We start from the raw sequence: 20,562 nt of genomic DNA, 5'->3' as shown, positions 1-20,562 counted from the left end.
GGAAACCCAACCCAACAAATCTCCCCTTCCCAACTAGGTGGAGGGATTCGCCATCTCGACAATCGAGCAACAAGTCTTATGCTTCTTCTTTGGCTTGAGCCTTCGTTAACATATCAGAACCATTATCATTGGTGTGAATTTTCTCAAGTTCTAGCAACTTGTCATTAAGAGTATCTCTTATCCAATGGTACCTTACATCAATGTGTTTCGATCTCGAATGAAATGAAGAGTTCTTAGCAAGGTGAATAGTACACTGGGTATCACAAAACAACACATATTGTTGTTGCTTGAAACCAAGCTCCCTCAAAAACTTTTTCATCCATAGCAACTCTTTACAAGCTTTCGTTGCTGCAATCAACTCTGCTTCAGTTGTAGAAAGTGCAATACATTTTTGTAACCTTGACTGCCAAGAAATAGCCCCTCCTAAGAAAGTGATCAAATAACCCAAAGTAGACTTACGAGTATCCACATCTCCTGCCATATCATAATCTATATAGCCAACCAACATTGGTTTGCCACTCCTAAAGCTAAGACTAACTTGGAAGTGCCTCGCAGATATCTAATAATCCACTTTACGGCATTCCAATATTCTCTTCCTGGATTTGAAAGAAACCGGCTAACAACACTAACTGCATGGGCTATGTATGGCTTTGTACAAACCATTGTATACATCAAGCTTCATACTGTTGAGGCATATGAAATTCTTTCCATATCTTCCTTCTCTTGATCTGTAGAAGGGGTTTGCTTTGTGCTCAACTTAAAGTGTGTCGCAAGAGGAGAGCTAACCACTTTAGCCTTGTTCATGTTGAACCTCTCAAGCACTTTCTCAATGTATTGCTCCTGTGCTATATACAGCTTCTTATCTTTTCTGCATCTATGAATGCGAACCTCAAGAATCTGCTTTGCAGGCCCCAAGTCCTTCATGGCAAAGGACTGACTTAACTGCTTCTTCAACCTGTCAATTCTGGAAGAATTCATGCCAACAATCAACATATCATCAACATAAAGCAATAGGATAATAAAATCATCATCAGAGAATTTCTGCACAAAAACACAATGGTCAAAAGTGGTCTTCCTGTAGCATTGCTTCTCCATAACAGACTCAAACTTCTTATACCATTTCCTGGTTGCCTACTTCAAACCATAGAGGCTTTTCTTAAGCCGACACACATAGTCCTCTTTTCCTTTAGCTATGAAATCCTCTGGCTACTCCATATAAATCTCATCCTCCAAATCACCATGAAGGAAGGCAGTTTTCACATCCATCTGTTCAATCTCTCAGTTTTGGCTAGCTGCTAAACCAAGAACAACGCGAATGGATGACATCTTCAAAACATGAGATAAAATCTCATCAAAGTCAATACCTTTTCTCTGCCTGAATCCCTTGACAACTAGTCTAGCTTTGTACCGTAGTTATGAAGTGTGTTCTTCCTACTTCACCCTGTAAATCCACCTCTTCGTCAAAGCTCTCTTGCCCTTAGGCAACTTCACCAACTCAAAAGTGTGATTGTCATGCAATGACTTCATCTCATCTTGCATAGCATCAACCCACTCTGACTTATGTTCATCGTCCATGGCTTCTGCATAACACTCGGGCTGTCCCCCGTCAGTTAGTAACCCGAACTCATCTACAGAATACCGAGTGGAAGGATGTCGGTCTCTGGTAGACCTCCTGAATGGAACATTTGGTGGTATCTTTGGTATTGGCAATTGATCATTAGTCTCATCCTGTAAAGGAACATCAGTATCAGCAGAACCCTGTTGGTCATTTTGAACATCATGTTCAACTTGTGCTGGCAAATCTGTCAAAGGAGCCGGATCCAAGTCAATCAAACCATCACTGTATTGAGTCACTGCCTTTTTTGTCTTCTCAATATCATGTATTGTTTGATCTTCCATAAACACAACATCTCAGCTTCTCACTAGTTTTTTCTCAACCGGATAATACAATCTGTAGCCAAACTCATCTAGGCCATAGCCTAGGAAGATACACTGTCGGGTCTTCACATCCAGCTTAAACCTCTCATCTTTGGGAATATGCACAAATGCCTTACATCCAAAGACGTGCAAATGATCATAAGAAACATTTCTGCCAGTCCAAACCCTGTCTGGTACATCAAATTGAAGAGGAACACATTGTGTGAGATTAAGGACATGTACTGATGTACTCAAAGCCTCCCCACAAAAGGAGTTTGGCAACTGTGCTTGTGAAAGCAAGCACCTTACCCTCTCAACCAGTGTTCTGTTCATCCTTTTAGCTAAACCATTCAACTGAGGAGTCTTCGGAGGTGTCCTTTGATGCCGAATACCTTGTTGCCTACAATATTCATCAAAAGGACACCAATACTCTCCCCCATTATCTGTTTTGATGCACCTCAGCTTCTTCCTACTTTGTCTCTCAACTAAGGCCTGAAACTGCTTAAACACATCCAATACCTGATCTTTTCTTTTCAAGGTTTATACCCATGACTTCCTTAAATGATCATTTATAAAGGTCAGAAAGTAAAGGTAGCCACCAAGTGTTCTAGTCTTCATAGGGCCACAGACATCTAAATGTACAAGATCAAATATACCTGGCTTTCTTGTGGAAGGGAAACTTTTGAAGGAGACTCTGTTCTTCTTCCCTACCAAGCAATGTGTGCACTTTTTCAAAGATGCACTCTTCATCCTAGATAGAAGATTCTTCTTGGCCAGTATTGCCAAGCCTTTCTCACTCATGTGGGCAAGTCTCTTATGCCACAACTCTACTGAAGACTCATATCCATTGCATTAATAATGTCTTTGGAGAGTTTTGCCTACAGCATGTACAAAGTAAAAAACTTATGGCTCGAGCAACAACCATAGCACCTCTAGTGAGCTTCGAGTGACCATTACGAAAGGTGTTGCAATACCCATCATCATCAAGTTTACCTACAGAAATCAAGTTCAAATGGATGTCAGGAATATGCTTCACATCTCTAAGAATTAACGTCATGCCATTACTCATCTCCAAGCACACATCTCCAATGCCAACGATTTTGGCCAAGCCATCATTGCCCATCTTCACAGTCCCAAAGTCACTGGCTGTATAGGACGTGAAGAAATCTTGTCGAGATGTAACATGAGTTGAGGCACCACTATCAATCACCCAGCTAGTCTCATGGCATGCAAAATTATGACATCATCATCATAAACAGTGAAGAAGTCTCTGGAAGTAGTGGTGGCAACTCGATCATCATTCTTGCCATTGTCATTCTTTGTCTCCTTCCCTTTCTCTTTGTTCTCTCTCTTCAATTTTCTGTAATGCTTCATGATGTGCCATTTCATGCCACAATGATGGCACTCAACATTAGCAAACAAGTTTGACTTGTTTCTGTATTTATCTCTATTCTTTGGACCTCTACTTTTACTTGTCCCCCTTCTTTCTGTAACCAAAACCTCTGACTGTGAAGAGGATCCCTTTGATTTTCTTCTCATCTCTTCATTCAATACACTACTTTTAGCCAGATCCATATTGATTACACCATTTGGAGCTGAGTTAAATAATGACATTCTAAATGTCTCCGAAGAGTCCGACAATGTACCAAGTAAACACAACCCCTCAACTTCATCATCAAACTTGATACTTGTAATACCCCGGTCCCATTTTGGGAATATGAGAAGAAGCCACATAGAGTGAGTGGTTTATAAAGATAGTCATGGGTAGTAAGTTCTACACTGCCTAGTTACTAGGTGAAACTGAGCTTTTATAATGAATTTTAGGGAAGCTCCAAATTGACTAGTCCTTTTGGAGTAATAACGTAGATGTGGCTAGCGCTTTTTCCTGGGTTGTTACAAGTGGTATCAAAGCCAACTAGTAACGTCAGGTCATGTGGTACTGGAGCACTGCATGACGTGGCCCTAACGAGGAGTTAGGAATTTAAGAGGAAGAGTTTGTAACACCCCAATCCCATATTGAGAAGATGAGAAGAAGCCCATATAGAGTGGGCGGTTTATAAAGATAGTCATGGGTACTAAGTCCCATATTGTCTAGTTACTAGGTGAAATTGGGCTTTATAATGAATTCTAGGGAAGCTCCAAATTGACTAGTCCTTTTGGAGTCATAGCACAGATGTGGCTAGCGCTTTTCCCTGGGTAGTTACAATACCCATCCCAGTCAGCTGATTAATAATTCCTTGGAAAGTGTTCAAGTGATATGCTAAGGGAGTTCCATCTTGGTATCTCAAATACATCAATTGCTTCATCAGAAACATTTTATTATTTGCGGTATTATGGGCATACAACTCCTCAAGTTTTTTCCAAAGTGTGCGTGCATGTGTCTCACCATCAATATGATTCAAAACATTATCATTAGATTTATTGTCTGGCTTCTCAGTAGCAAACACAGGTAAATGAAATTGCTTCACATAAAGTAGGTCTTCCATTTTACTTTTCCATATATGATAATTTGAACCATTCAAAGATACCATTCTACTTAGATTAGCCTTAATAATTCAACACAAGATATTTAACAGAATAATAACCACTTAAGTGCGCTCGATCACACCTAGCTCTGATACTACTTTGTTGAGAGATAAAACGGTTATGAAGTTTTTACCAAGATTACATTAATATACATAACTGAACATAACTCTAGCCCAAAAGCCTAAGCGAATGGGCTAAGGTCCACTTAAGTATATTAAGTACTCTTTTCTTTTTTATTTTCTCAATGTGGGACACAACACTCACAAGTGCACTCACAACAATCTCCCCCTCACTTGTGAGTCTCTTCACATTGACCCAACTCTCCCTCGCTTGTGAGTCTTTTTACATTTTCAAGAGTGTCTATTGTCAAGAGTTGTGGATGGAGACATAACTCCGACGCATCCAGACACCTGTTCCAAGAAGGTAACCATGACTCTGATACCACTTGTTGGGAGATAAAGCGGTTATAGAGTTTTTACCAAGAGTATATTAATATACATAGTTGAACACAACTCTAGCCCAAAAGCCTAAGCTAATGGGCTAAGGTCCACTTAGGTATATTAAGCACTCTTTTTTTTTTTCATTTTATTTTTCATTTTATTTTTATATATATTTTCTCAATGTTGGACGCAACACTCGCAAATGCACTTACAACAGTTTTTACAGTCTTATAGGACTGCCCAAAAATACAATATGTAATGATCAAGTATTAGAGGAGATGATGATGATGATGAAGGGTTTACTGTGGGGTTTGTGAGGATGAGAAAAGAGAGAGGTCCCTGTTAAGGATATAAATCTTTTATGATAAAATTTATTTGTATTCCTTAAATCAAGGGATTTAGATGATATTTATTAACCATAATTTAAGGGATATGTTTGTATTTGAAATTATTCAAATCAAATTTAAAACTCTATAAATAGAGCGTTGTACTCAAATCAAATATGTGGAAAAGATGTAGCTTATAAGGCTTTAAGGTGTGGATCTAGACCATAGTTAAAACCACCTTAATCATTGTCTCTTTCATATCTTACCGTGTCAGAGTCAGAGGTCCTGACTTTGAACCTTGACTCCATCGAATCACTTCTCATTTAAATTAAATATTTCACGTGTTAGGTATTACTTATTAAAAGAGAGTTTGAGCCTACATGTGAGAATAAGTGTTAAAGTAATGATTAAATGATTAAATTTAGGGGTAATTACCATTTCCCCTTATCAACTACAACACATTGTCACTTTGCCCCCATGAACTGACAACCCTATTGCCTGACCCTATCAAACTACCATTTTGTGCCTGGGAACCCCTTCCGCCAGTTAAAGGTGTTAACTCAAAGGGTCAACCCGTCACGTGCGCTCCACATGCCATCTTGAAATTTTATATCTCACCTTTTCCCCCATCAACTATAACGCATTGTCACTTTGTCCCCATCAACTACAATGCTTTGTCACTTTGCCTCCATCAACTGACAACCCTAATATGGGAAAAAGTGGGATAAAAAATTTCAAGATGGGTTGACCATCTAAGTTAACGCCTTTGACTATCGGAAGGGAGTTTTTGGCACAAAATAGTAGTTTGATTGGGTCGGGCAGTAGGGTTTTTAGTTCATGGAGACAAAGTAACAATGCGTTGTAGTTGATGGGGGAAAAGATAATTACCCCTTAAATTTACTTCTTTCTAACAGCTTAAGTTTTTGGGACAAGCGGTGATTTAACAAGAGATGGTGATACTAGAAGCATCAAGCTTAAAGGAAGTGGCTACACGATGGCCTACTACGGTTGCTACATTTGTTAGTGCTAAAGATTTGAAGGAGGAGGAGTCTTAGCCTAACTAGCCTTAGCTGTGGGAGATTTGAAGCAGGAGTCATAGCGTAGCTAGGCCGTGTGGTAGAAAATTTGAAATCCAACAATAGTTGCAACAAATCAAAAATGTACTTTACTAGCACAAGTATTATGAGTTGGTAATCTTCCTATAAATTTACCAGTGCAGTGATACCCCCCTCTGTTATCTTCTCCTTCCCTGAATCCTTCAAATCTTTCCTCTCTCATTCTAGTGGGTAAGGTATTTTTCTCTTATTCCCATTTCTAAAGTTATCATCAAGAACAACATCTCCCTAGCCTGGAAGTTTTTAAAATCCCTGACCACTGAATACCGTGAAGATGATCTGATGGTGTTCACTTTTGAAAACTTGGAAGACTTGATGAGAGTGCTGGAAAACTCTCCATGGAATATCAAAGGTTCACCTTTGTTCCTTAAGAGATGGTCTTTGTCCGAATCCATTAAGGACATAGACTTTTCTATTGGAGCCTTCTGGGTGCTAGTTCATGATCTAACTTTGGAAATGATTACTCTAGAAAATGCTCTCAGCATTGGTTCAAGCTTCGGTGAGCTCTTAGAGGTTGGCAATGATGATAATCATAAACCTACACGTAAGAGTTATTGAGGTTTCGAGTTCTGATCAAGCTTCATCGCCCTTTGATTCCGAGATTCACTCATCATCGTCCCCCGAAAGCTCCTATGTGGGTTTGATACAAGTATGAACGTCTCTTAGAATATTGCTATTTTTGTGGTAGGTTAGGGCATCTCTCTTATGCTTGTCCAGTGATTGATCGTCCTCCTGCTCATGGGAGAGATATGGGGATAAATTGAAGGCAAGTCCTCCCAAGTTTACACGGGTGTTGAATCTTATCTTTGCTTGTAAACCTCTGGCTTACATGACCGAACCAGTTACGGAAGCTCCCTCTACAGTTACAACATTGGTTCCCACTGAGTCAAACCAGCTGAGTCTACTCGTTCCCACTCAGTTTCCTAGCACCTCACATGCCCATTCCCAATCTCAAGATTATGTACCCCATCGCATGCAAATAAACTCTTTCTCTTTGAGCCCCGTTTTTTCTCAAGCTACATTAAATGAAAAGTATTCTCTTGTCCATTTACCGCTGAAAACCCATTCCTCCTCTTTAATGGTCACCCAATCCAACACATCTAGCATGCTTATTCTCCATCTAGCTGAAAACAAGTGCTCTGACATACCTTCACCCCTTTGCTCACCTAACCCCATGTGTGAAAATCAAAATCCTCTTACTCCCAAACTAGATGATTTCTCTTTTAGTTTGAAAGTAACCAACCACAAAACCCAAGCCGCCATGTGCTCATCTCCAGATTCATCTCCTTGCACTTCTAGAATTTTGCCTCCCTCTTTTTCCCTGAAACCACCAAAATACTCTCTAGCCTCCAATACCAAAAAACGTTTTCACCCTTATTCCAAACAACAATCCACCCCTGCCATTCCCTTTGTGCATGATTTCCCTTACAAAAAATCTAAGGTTAATTCCCAATCTTCTGAGGATGGTTTTGAGTCCAAAGATATGTGGGTTCTTGTTGCTCCTTCTCAGCTTGTTCTTGAGGAGATTGCATCTGCTATGGATGTTCCAACTAAGGTGGTGGGCTGCATTAGCCCTGACCCGTCCAATGAAGCTCCTAGCTTGGAATTGTCGGGGGCTTGCTCGTAACCCGACAATTCGAGTCCTACGAGCTTTGATCAGGCAACACAGACTTGATCTTATCTTTCTTTCTGAAAAGATGGTGCCTTCTTCCCGTTTTCAAGCTTCCTTGTTTGGTTTGGGTTTTTCTTCTTGGTTGGAAGTTCCTCGGGTTGGTTCACAAGGAGGGATTTTTCTGACTTGGAAGTTTGGTGTTGATGTCGAGCTTGTTAGGCTGGATAAGAGGTGTATCTCTTGTTTGGTGTATCTTATCCTTCAATTTGCACTTGGCTTGTTTCTTGCATTTATGCGCCAGCTACTACTTCAGGTCGTCATGGTTGTTGGCCTTTTTTGTTTGATTTGGGGAATTCCTTTGGCGGTCCGTGGCTTCTAATGGGAGATTTTAATTATGTTCTTTCTCGTGCTAAGAAGAGTGGAGGCTGTAGTTTTGGGTCTTCTTTTCAAGGTGAATTTGTGGATTTTGTTTAGTTCAATGCTTTGGTGGATTTGGGATTCGTTGGGAACAAATTTACTTGGAGCAACCACCGGCCTGGTAAGGCTAATATTCGAGAACGACTAGATAGAGGTTTGGCCAATCAACAATGGGTGCATCTTTTCCCCAATGCTGTGATTAATCGTTTGTCAGCCTCTCACTCAATCAGATCACTGCCCCATTTTGCTCTCTACTGAGAGCTCTTATCAGAATATTCCAAAACCTTTTCGTTTTGAAGCTTTTTGGACTCGTAAAGGTCCAGTTTTGGTGGCCGAAGCTTGGTTGGCTGAGGTTGAGGGCTCTCCAGCTTTCTCTTTGAGCAGAAAGTGGAAGAATACAAAGATTGCTTTAAAATCTTGGAATCACCAGCATTTTGGCAATATTCAAGCTAAAATAAAATCACTGATGGCTGAAATTAGCATTATTCATAGCTGCCCTCATTCCTTTACCAATTCGGATAGAGAAGCTGTTCTTCAGAAGAATTTACAAGAGCATTTTTTGAAAGAGGAGGTGCTGTGGAAGCAAAAGTCTAAAGAGTTATGGCTCACTTATACGGAACTCAACACAAAATATTTTCATGCCTTTACAGTGTGTCGTTGCAGGTATAACTCTATTTCTAGCCTCAAATATTCAGAAGGTTCTCCTATTTGTGGTAGAGATAATATTGGTGCATATTTGGTGGATCATTTCGGTAACATTTTTTCCACCTTCCACCCTCATTTGATTGATAATTTGCCGAAATTAGTGAATGAAGTTATTTTTGCTGAGGAAAATGCTAGAATTTGTAGCATTCCTGATGAACATGAGATTTTTGTTGCTATTAAGGAGCTTGGGCTTAATAAAGCCCTTGGCCCGGATGGGATGGCTGGTCTATTTTACAAAACTTATTGGCCTATTGTGAAAGATAGTGTGGTTGTCTCTGTACAGTCCTTCTTCAAGGGAGGCTTTCTTCTCAAAGAGTTTAGTCATACCAACATTGCTCTTATTCCTAAGGTTGATAACCCTTCTTTGGTGAATCACTTTCACCCTATTAGCCTTACCAATTTTAATTACAAGATCATCTCTAAGATTCTTTCCAATAGCTTTAAGCCTCTTTTGCATAAAATTGTTTCTCCTTCTCAATCGGCTTACTTAAGGGAAGGTCCATTCATGATAACACTATCCTAGCCCATGAATTATTCCATTCTATGAAGCAGAAAAAAGGGACGGTGGCTTGATGGCTTTAAAGCTTGATATGGAAAAGGCCTTTGATTCTATGGAGTGGGATTTTTTGTTAAGGATTCTCACCTTGCTTGGTTTTCATTGTGTTTGGGTCCAATGGATTAGACAATGTATTAATACATCCTCTTTTTCCATTCTCCTTGATGGAGCCCCTTATGGTAAATTTACCCCTTTCGGGGCCTCCGACAAGGCGATCCTCTATCTCAGTTCCTTTTTATTTTAGGGTCGGAGATTCTTTCGAGGTTGTTCTTAAAGGAAGATGTGTTGGGTAATCTGCATGGTATTAAGATGGCACGTTCATGTCCGCCTATTTCTCATCTCTTTTTTGCAGATGATGTTATGATTTTCTCTCGGGCAAATGTTAGTGAGGCAAGGAATATTCTTAACTGCCTATCTACTTATTCTAAGTGGTCCGGCCAGTGTATCAATGTCTCCAAGTCAGCTATGTTTTTCATCAGAAATTGCCAGCCAGCTAAGAAAAATTCTATCGAAGGCATTCTTAGTCTCAATTCGATCCCTGCTAGAGCAAAATATCTTGGTATTCCTCTCTTCATGCACAAGAGAAAGTCTGCTTCTTTTATTGAGCTAAAGGACAGAACTTTTTCCAAGATCACGGGTTGGAAAGCTCGTTGATTGTGGTATTTTTGTGACAAAAAATTTTAATTATAAAATTACCACTCGCAATAGGACGATTCTTTGTAGGATACGGCTATAGAGAGGGTGTCGAACCTCAAGGACTGTAGGGGTTTTGTTATCAAATTCGAAAGATCAAAATTAAGTTAATTAAAAATAGAATTGATTTGACTTTCTTTAAAATTAAAGTGCATGAAAATAAAAGAGATCTAAAATAAGAGAGAGAGTGTAGGGTATTGACTTCACCTCTATCCGCACAACAATGACTAATCATAATTAATCCCAGAAATTCATTCTATTCATGTTATAAATAAACAATAAACTACCTTATTAAAGAATAAGCATAATCTATCTTCGGTTGGTACGGATCGTCCACCTAACTACTAAGATGTGGTACGACCTGTCTTCCCTAGGTATAAATTATCAAATTCTTTAACAGGATACACACAATCAATGAATAAGTGTAACCCATCTTTGGTTGGCACGGACTGTCTACCTAAATTACACTAAACTAGGGTGTAGTACAATCCGTCTTCCCTAGGCATGGCCTATCAAATCCTATTGATCATATGTCAATTAAACCCATTGTATAACCATCATCCTCATAATCACAGAAAACAAGAATGATTTGAGATCAATAAAAGTAAAATACTTTCTAAGACAAGAGAAGAATTTCACAAATATTGATTTTGAAATTTAAGAACAATTGCATTTAATAATTAAGAACAGAATCAAAAGGTAGCAATTCTCATAGTTATACAATCAACATGCATAAATTGAAAATTTTAGCCGCTCATGATCTTCTAAGCTCCAAAGACAATTTTCTAATTTCTAACTCTAGGAAGCGGTGTGTCCTTTTTCTCAATGCTTAGAGGCCTATTTATAGGGCTTAGGAGAGTCCTAGATGCCCTAGTAATCCTAGAAATTTTGGAGATTTAAGTCCAAGTTCAATTAGGATAAAGAAAACCTAAGTCCAAATCGGAATAGGATTCGCCCAAAATTGCGTTCCTATCTTACGGGGCAATTTTGGCATTGCGTCGCTTCGAATTAGAAAAATGCTATTTCACAATGATTTGTAGAAATTTCAGTTAGCTTTCCAATACCGCTTGAATACTCTCAATCGAATATTTGAGCTGAAAGGTATGGTCAAAATACCGAGACATATGCAGAATCCAAATTTGAATCCAATCCGATTTTGACTCCAATTTGAGAAATTCCGAATTAATCCTTTTTTTTATTTGATTAAACTTAACCATGATTGGTTAAGTTTAACCATATCTTCTAGGTCTTCTCAATTTGCCCTTTAAGCTTGGAACTTTTCCGGAAACGCTTTATTTTCTTCCAAAAACCTAAAAAACAAAGTAAATACAAAAATGAAGTAAAATGGCATAAATTAACCAAACTAAAGGATTAACACTTGTAAGTTAATGGCTTAAAATATGAATATTTTAGCACTAAACACACCCCCAAACTTACATATTGCTAGTCCCTTAGCAATAGAAAGCTAAAAATTAAATGGAAAACTCAAAACAAAAAGATTAATCCATATTTCGTGGGATGTACGATTGCATTTAGCATATGCAACAAGCTTTTTAAACTCCTAGGAATTTCCTAGTGGACGAGTGAAGTCTCGTGAGGGTTTTCCAGAAATGTTACCCACAAACATCTTGTAAGAGTTCATGTTATCCAAAACTTAAGGTATCACTCAAAACCATGCTTTTTCATTCATTATCAAGCTTAAAAAGATAAACTCAATCTTCACAATGAATTGGAATTTTAAAATTTAATTACTTACAAAAGAAATGCTAAGGTATCACAAGTTCGAAACAATGTAAGGTGAACTAGCACATAAATATGAAGCTTCCAAGTATTTCCAATATGCAATGTCTCCATATCTCAAAGTTCACTAAAATCCCTATTAGAAAGAACAACAATGGCATATATATATATTTTTTTCGTCAGGTTGTGCAATGTTTGGTTCTCTTAAGCTTTCTAATTAACCCATGTAACGAGTGTTAAGTCAATGACTCCCAAACCAGGTGGTTTTAGGGCATTAGGTGTAGAGACACTCCTAGGACTTACTAACTCGAGTCAAAAAGGCTACGAAACCAAACTAGCCATGACATCAATCAAATCAAAATTTTTCACCTTTTGACGTGAACACTCAATGCTTTGAGGCAAGAGGCCCAGTTACTTAGTGAAAAGCTTATCAATGATTTCTTTTTTTTTTTTTTTTCTTTTTTTATTATTATTATTTTTTATCATATATGTATATGCCAAAGTATCCATCTAATAAATCATCCAATTTCACCCAAGACATATAAACACACACATCAGACTTTATGTCATACCACACAAATTATGTACTAATGTGTTTGTGTAAGATTATATCAAACTTGTGAATTCTCAACTGTCCTAAGCAAGTAACTAGACTGAAAAACTCAATTATCAGATCATGTGCTCAAAATTTTGAGCTCACCAATGAAATCAAATCACAATTTTTAAGATCAACCAAAATTTTAAGACAAACATGAACATGCATACATTTTTTTCCTTTTAATTTTTCACAAATAAAAATAAAATAAAACTGGGACAAAGTGTGTGTAAGGTGTCCCCCATACCTGCAAACTTAAATTACACATTGTCCCCAATGTGTGTATAATATGGAAAGAATTTACCCGGGAGATGGACAAACTGTTTGAAATAGCATGGCTCATTGCACACCCCCAAACTTGAATTGAAGCACACTTGTCCCCTGGTGAAGTGAGGTTCAAGTACACAGGGCCTGCACTCGATCCTATGAAACTGACTCATCTAATCAAAATATATGGAATTTGCCAAGTCAACGGAATCCATATCCTTGATTCGCACAATATTATCTGACCCTTAAGTTTAAATTTGAAGCACCAATCTTTTCTTCTCTTGGACCAAAGAGAATAAATTTTACCCACAAATGGGTAATTCCAAATGTCAGCATATCGAGGTAGATCCTTCTGAGTATTCCCAAACAATTTCTCATCCGAAAAGGAATCATGAATTGGAATAAAATGGGAAGAATACTTGGGAAGTTTTTCTACCTCGATGGTCTCTTTTTGCTCGTCTAACAGACCTAACAGACTACCCTCCTGGCTTCTTGGTAAGTCATAAGAAATAATGACCGGGATAGTGTCATCTGTCCCTGAAAATGAAGATTTCAGATTACCTGGAACAGGGGCTTGGGGCTCATATGGCATCTTGGGAATAGGAGGTGATGGTTAAGAAGCCTTAGTGCTCGCTTCCTTGCTTTTTTCCCGATGTAGATCCTGTAGGACCTCAATTTGCTCCTCCTTCCTTTCTTCCACGTGGTTTTCGACCACCTCTCCACTCCTCAGTGTGGTTATAGCTTGCTCATGACAAGAAGTACTTTCTTCCTCCATGTAGTGTCCATCAGGATTGGCCATCGGCTGACTTTGAAACTCTTCTTCTTCCATCCTATTAAGGTGGTTGATGATTTGTTCAACATGAGCTTACATCTTGGCGTCTATCTCGGCGAAGAATTGATGGGTATAAAGTTCTTGTTGCAACTCCATAATCTGATTAGCTTCCTTCATTTCGCTAATAGCCTTCAACACTTTATTTTGAAAGTCAGCATCTGAGAGAGGAGGTGGCTCCTCTTGGTATTGTTGGTGTGGAGGTGAGTAGATTGAAGATGGCTCCTCTTCGTATTGTTGTTGTGGAGGCCAATAGATGGGTGATGCCTCCTCTTCGTGAGCTTCTATCTTGGCAATGGATTGGGAGTTCACCATCTCTTGAACAGCCTGACTCACCTCGCTCACAAGTTTCGACATCTTTTCTAAAAAACTTTCCTGAGAAGCTGACATTTTTTCTTGACAATCAGGACCCATCGGAGGAGGTGGTTCGGTTTGGTATTTCTGCAGTGGAGTTGCTTGATATTGAGGGGAATATGATTGATCATTGAACTGCGGATCGGCTTGATGGTGCAGTTCATGAAATTGTGAAGCATAATTTCCAGGAGCTTGAGCTTGCCACGAGAGATTAGACTGGTTGCTCCATGCCAAGTTATAGGGATCAGAAAAAAGGTCATTCCTCGGTCTAGAGAACAGTCTGTTCATATGCTCCTAAGAATAATTAGAAAATTGTGCTGCTGTAGGACAATCTCTAACATGATGATAAGGACTATAGCAATATGAACATGGTTCATGGGGTGTTGGAATGCCTCCCCACATGAACTAAACTAATAGAATTAACATAAAATAACAACAGAAAAATAAAAATAAAAACTCTCAAACGGCCCTTAGGTGCGCTGGAAATTTGGATGCCGACTGTTGCTAATGCCCTCGATCGCACGGCAGGGTACGCTCGAGCGTACTGTTGTCGATGGGTGCGAGCGTAGGCGTGGAGGGATCGAGCGCAGAAGGTGGAGTGCGTATGTGCGCTTGATCGCACACGGGCTGCGCTCGATCGCAGTCACAGAGATGGGCAGCTATGGACCTGATTGAGAATTCTAAGCAAAAATAAAAATAAAAATAAAACACAAAAACAGAATTAAAGTTAGCAACGAAAAACAGGAAATTAGATTATTAAGCTAAAATTAATCCTTAAAATTTGACAATAAAACTGTTAAGCAGTCCCCGGCAACGGCGCCAAAAAATTGATGTGGTATTTTTGTGACCAAAAATATCAATTATAAAATTACCACTCGCAATAGGACGAATCTTTGTAGGATACGGCTATAGAGAGGGTGTCGAACCTCAAGGACTGCAGGGGTTTTGTTATCAAATTCGAAAGATCAAAATTAACTTAATTAAAAAGAGAATTGATTTGACTTTCTTTAAAATTAAAGTGCATGAAAATAAAAGATATTTAAAATAAGAGAGAGAGTATAGGGTATTGACTTCACCTCTATCCGCACAACAATGGCTAATCATAATTAATCCCAAAAATTCATTCTGTGCATGTTATAAATAAACAAGAAACTATCTTATTAAGAATAAGCATAATCTATCTTCGGTTGGTACAGATCGTCCACCTAACCACTAAGATGCGGTACGACCCGTCTTCTCTAGGTATAAATTATCAAATTCTTTAATAAGATACATACAATCAATGAATAAGTGTAACCCATGTTCGGTTGGCACAGACTGTCTACCTAAATTACACTAAACTAGGGTGTAGTATAATCCGTCTTCCCTAAGCATGGCCTATAAAATCCTATTGATCATATGTCAATTAAACTCATTGTCACAAATATCTAAGACAAGAGAAGAATTTCACAAATATTGATTTTGGAATTTAAGAACAATTGCATTTAATAATTAAGAACATAATCAAAAGGTAGCAATTCTAATAGTTATACAATCAACATGCATAAATTGAAAATCTAGAAATTAAATACAATCAACACCCCACGAAGGGGTTTAGCCGCTCATGATCTTCTAAGCTCCAAAGACAATTTTCTGATTTCTAGCTCTAGGAAGCGTTGTGTCCTTTTTCTCAATGCTTAGAGGCCTATTTATAGGGCTTAGGAGAGTCCTAGAAGCCCTAGTAATCCTAGAAATTTCGGAGATTTAAGTCCAAGTCCAATTAGGATAAAGAAAACCTAAGTCCAAATCGGAATAGGATTCACCCAAAATTGCGTTCCTATCTTACTGGGCAATTTTGGCATTGCGGCGCTCCGAATTAGGAAAATACTATTTCACAGTGATTTGTAGAAATTTGAGTTTTCTTTCCAATTCCGCATGAATCACCTCAATCGGATATTTGAACTGAAAGTTATGGCCAAAATACCGAGACATATGTAGAATCTAAATTTGAATCCAATCCGATTTTGACTCAAATTTGAGAAATTCCGAATTAATCATTTTATTTATTTAATTAAACTTAACCATGATTGGTGAAGTTTAACCATATCTTCTAGGTCTTCCCAATTTTCCCTTTAAGCTTGGAACTTTTCCGAAAACGCTTTCTTTTCTTCCAAAAACCTAAAAAACAAAGAAAATACAAAAATGAAGTAAAATGGCATAAATTAACCAAACTAAAGGATTAACACATGTAAGTTAAGAGCTTAAAATATGAATATTTTAGCACTTAAAACTCGCCTTCTTTCCCAAGTAGCTAAAACTACTCTTGTGAAGTCAGTTGCGAATGCTATTCCCACCTATCTTACGTCTATTTTCCTTCTTCCCAAGTCCTTTTGTGGAGTGATTAATTCTGGATTAAGGAAATTTTGGTGGGGTTTCCCCCAAGATAAAAAGCATAATCTTTCCTTTCTTGCTTGGAATAGTATTTGTCAACCCAAATCGCAGGGTGGTTTGGGTATGCGTTCTATGGAATTTCTGAATCATTCTTTATTGGCAAGGCTAGGTTGGAAGTTGACATCCAATCAACCTCTTCTTTGGGTTGAAGCTCTTAGGGAAAAGTATCCCAAGAATGGTGTTTCTTTCTTGAATGCCCCTCCTAATCCGTCTTCTTCTTGGCTTTGGGAAGGTTTACTTAAAAACCATTTGGTGGTCCAAAAGTGCGCTTGTATCCATATTTCCAGTGGTTTAAATGTGGAGTTTTGACAGTCTCCTTGGATTCCCTTGAATCCGAATTTCAAGCATATTCCGAATGTCAATTTGGTTTCTCTTCCTTCTTTTAATGCTGCAAATTTGATTTTGGAAGAAGATCACTTCTGGTGCCTCTCTTTTGGCTGATCTTTTTGAGCCTAGTACTATCTAGAACATTCTCAGCATTTATCTTCCCCAGCATAGTCGTATGGATAAGTGGACTTGGGCCCCTTCTCCCACGGGGACTTTTTCGGTAAAATCTGCTCATGATATTTCTGCTCTTCCTGGTGGCTGTATCTCTCCTCTAGCTGAAGAAGCCTGGTTTTCCCTTTGGGGACTTAAAATTCAAGCTAGGCTTAAGCATTTGTTGAGAAAAATTGATTGGGATATCTTACCCTCTAGGCAAACATTAGTAAATTTGTTGCTCAAGATGCAGAGGAGGCTTGGGTTTGCCCTTTTTGCAAGGGTCCCCTGGAGACTCTTTGTTATATTTTTTTGGAATGCAGCTTGGCTAGAATCCTTTGGAGAAATTCGCCTTGGCCTTAATCATTGATGGCTTCTCTAATAAGCCTATAGTGGATTGGATTTTAGCTATTATATTTCCTGCTCAATCTCTTGCTATTCCGGTTTCTGATGTTAACAAAGTCTAGTTGTTTGCAGCCATTACTTTGGATAATATTTGGAGGGCAAGAAATATTTTAGTGCATGATGGTGTGGAGCACGTGCCTTCCAGAGTTGCTTTCCAGATTTCCTCTTCCTTGGAGCACCATCTCACGGCTTGGAGAGATTCAGCCTCTCCTTCTATTTGGGTTCCTCCTTCAGTTGGTTGGCTTGAGGGGAATTTTGATGTTGCTATTTGTAGCTCTTTTTCTATTGCTACGGGAGTCATCAACGATGCTTCTGGAAACATTATCATGGCAGTTACTCATAAGTTACCCTCCACAGATGCTCTAGGTGAGGTAGCTTTTGCTGCTCTTCTCATGTCTTGCATGGTTGTCTCTCTGACCAGTGACAAATTTTGTCTTGAAGGGGATGCTCTTTTAGTAGTGTTAGCTACTAATAATCCCTCCCTTTTCTCTTCTTGGTTTTTTGCAAATTGTATTTCTGACATTAGTGTTGCTTTATCCTCATTTCCTAGCTGGAATGCTTCGAAACTGTCTAGATGTGCAACTTTCTTGCACATGCTTTAGCTAAGTGGTTCCCATCTTGTTTTTAGAAGCATTCCCATAGGGTATCCCATTCTCTCTTCTATTCGGATTAAAGGTAGAAAAGACCTTCCCCAGTAACCTTTTCCTTCATTCTATTAGAAAAAGGAAATAGTGTTTTTTATTATTATTTATTAGAGTGATCAGTGTATAACCCTTAGTGCCACTACAAAAAACAGATGGTTTAGTGACGTGTGTATAGTACATCTTTTTTTAAAACGTCACCAATGGGTAACATGTCACTAAATTTTTTAGTGACATGTTAGAGATTAATACGTCACCAATTTTAAAAACTTAAAAAAAAAAAAAATCCGAACAAGGAAAAATTTAAACAAAAAAAAATTAATAAAAATAAATTGCGATGGGTTATTGTTGACATGTCACTAATTAGTGATGTGTGAACAATAACACGTCACCAATTTTAAAACGTGGAAAAAAAATATATAATGGCGTGTTCAATTAACACGTCACCAAAAGGGTGACATGCCACCATAACACGTCACCAATAGGGTGATGTGTTAGTGACGTGTTAATGTATCACGTCACCCTATTGGTGATGTGCCGAAAAATGCCACGTCGCCATTTGGAGACGTCTGCTGATTACCCACACGTCACCACTGGGTTTGCATGTGGAACCAGCACACGCCTCACGTCCTTCCTTTCTTCATTTCTTCTTCTTCTTCTCCTTCTCTTTTTCCTTCTTCTCCTTTGTTTTTTTTTTTTTTTTTTTTTTTTTCTTCTTCATCTGATGAGTGTAATCCCAAGGGGCTCTGCGGATTAAATGGTTTTTGTGTTTCAAACGATCTAAAGGCTGACTGTGTATGCCTTCTGGGATTCGAAATGGTACAACAGAGGAATTGGACTGATAGCTGCGAGAGGAATTCCACTGCAGAAAGTTGCAAAAGCAAAAATGGAGACATTACATACAACATGCAAGAAGTGGCTAACACGGTATGGGAAGATGTTTCATATTCAATTCTTACAATCCCGTACAAAGATTATTGCGCAAATGCTTGTTTAGACGATTGTAACTGTGAAGCTGCGCTATTCAAAGACAGGACCTGCAAAAAACAGAGGCTTCCATTGAGATATGGGAGAAGGCAATTGAGTGATTCAAACATAGCTTTCATCAAGGTAAGTACGTCTACACCCACTACTCCAAATGGAAATATGCAGAAAGAAAACAAGAAAGAGCTTCGAGTGGACATCATAATTATTGGTGTTTCATTTGTTGCTTTCGAATGCATGATGTTGGTAATTTCAGGAATTGCTTTTTTACAAAAATAATTTTCGGTACAGAAAACTCTCTTGTGATTGAAATGTTGAAGTGAGTCAAGAGTTTGCTCCACGATCGTTCACTTATTCAGAACTTGAGCAAGTGACGGGTGGTTTCAAGGAAGAGGTTTGTAGAGGATCATTCGGCGCAGTGTTTAAAGGGGCAACGTTTAATGGGCAGAAGGTTGTAGCTGTCAAAAGAATAGAGAAAGTGTCGGCCGAAGGAGAAAGATAATTTCAGATTGAGATGAAAGTTATTGGGAGAACGCATCATAGAAACCTTGTTCGTCTGCTCAGGTATTGCCATGACGGAATTCATAGGCTTTTGGTTTATGAGTACATGAGCAATGGGTCACCTACAGATGTACTCTTCACACCAAAAAAACAACCTTGTTGGGATGAAAGAATGGGAATTGCTCGTAATATAGCAAGAGGAATTCCTTATCTCCATGAAGAGTGTGATGAGCAGCTTATTCATTGTGACATAAAGCCTCAGAACATCCTCATGGATGAGTACGGGTGTGCAAAAATCTTTGATTTTGGATTTCAAAACTCTTAAAGCAATACCAAACCAAAACCTTCACTGGCATCAGAGGGACAAGGGGGTATGTTGCTCCAGAGTGGCATTGGAAACTGCCCATCACTGTGAAAGCAGATGTTTATAGCTACGACATTGTACTCTTGGAAATTATATGTTGTCGAAAGAATGTAGATTGGAATCTACCCAAGAAAGAAGCCATTCTTGAAGAATGGGCCTACCATTGTTTTGAAACTAATGAGATAACTAAATTACTTGGCGATGAAAAGGTTGACAAGAAACAAGCGGAGATAATGGTTAAATTGGGAATTTGGTACATTCAGGATAAGCCATCACTCCGGCCCTCAATGAAGAAGGTTCTGATTATGTTGGAAGGGACTATTGATATTCCAATCCCTCCTAGCCTTGCTTCTTTCCTAAGTGCGATATAGAATCTCAAGTGATTGATCCTTGTAATTTGTATAACAAAGTGATTGATTAGGCATGACAAAACCCTCATAAAACTTAGTATTGCAAGTCAATGCAATATTTGTTAGTTTGGTAGGTCTAAATTAAATGTAAACTTAATGGTTGCACATATCAACCCTATCATCCCCATTGATTTGAATAGAGTAGGCTAGCAGCGCAAGATTCTCATATTACAATGGTTGAAACTAGTGGCTCATATTTTCTCAAGCGTAGAGAATAATATTGAAATACAAGTATTTTAGAGGTTTTTGCAATATGCC

At 38.6% G+C, this 20,562-nt stretch overlaps 1 protein-coding gene and 1 pseudogene across 1 annotated transcript; both read left to right on the top strand.

The window, feature by feature from the left end:
* Nucleotides 1-8,021: 8,021 nt before the first annotated feature.
* LOC132164953 (uncharacterized) lies at nt 8,022-10,268 on the top strand. Its single transcript, XM_088511578.1, has 4 exons — nt 8,022-8,258; nt 8,411-8,474; nt 8,584-9,555; nt 9,967-10,268. Exons 1-4 carry the CDS (start codon nt 8,022-8,024, stop codon nt 10,266-10,268), a joined length of 1,575 nt encoding a protein of 524 aa, XP_088367704.1.
* An 8,380-nt stretch (nt 10,269-18,648) lies between these two features.
* Nucleotides 18,649-20,265, top strand: LOC132164954 (G-type lectin S-receptor-like serine/threonine-protein kinase LECRK3; annotated as a pseudogene).
* Nucleotides 20,266-20,562: the final 297 nt, after the last annotated feature.

The sequence above is a fragment of the Corylus avellana genome, chromosome 11 (assembly GCF_965113065.1).
Source record: "Corylus avellana chromosome 11, dhCorAvel1.hap1.2, whole genome shotgun sequence".
NCBI classification, from domain to species: domain Eukaryota; kingdom Viridiplantae; phylum Streptophyta; class Magnoliopsida; order Fagales; family Betulaceae; genus Corylus; species Corylus avellana.
This window is presented reverse-complemented; position numbering and strand designations above follow the sequence as displayed.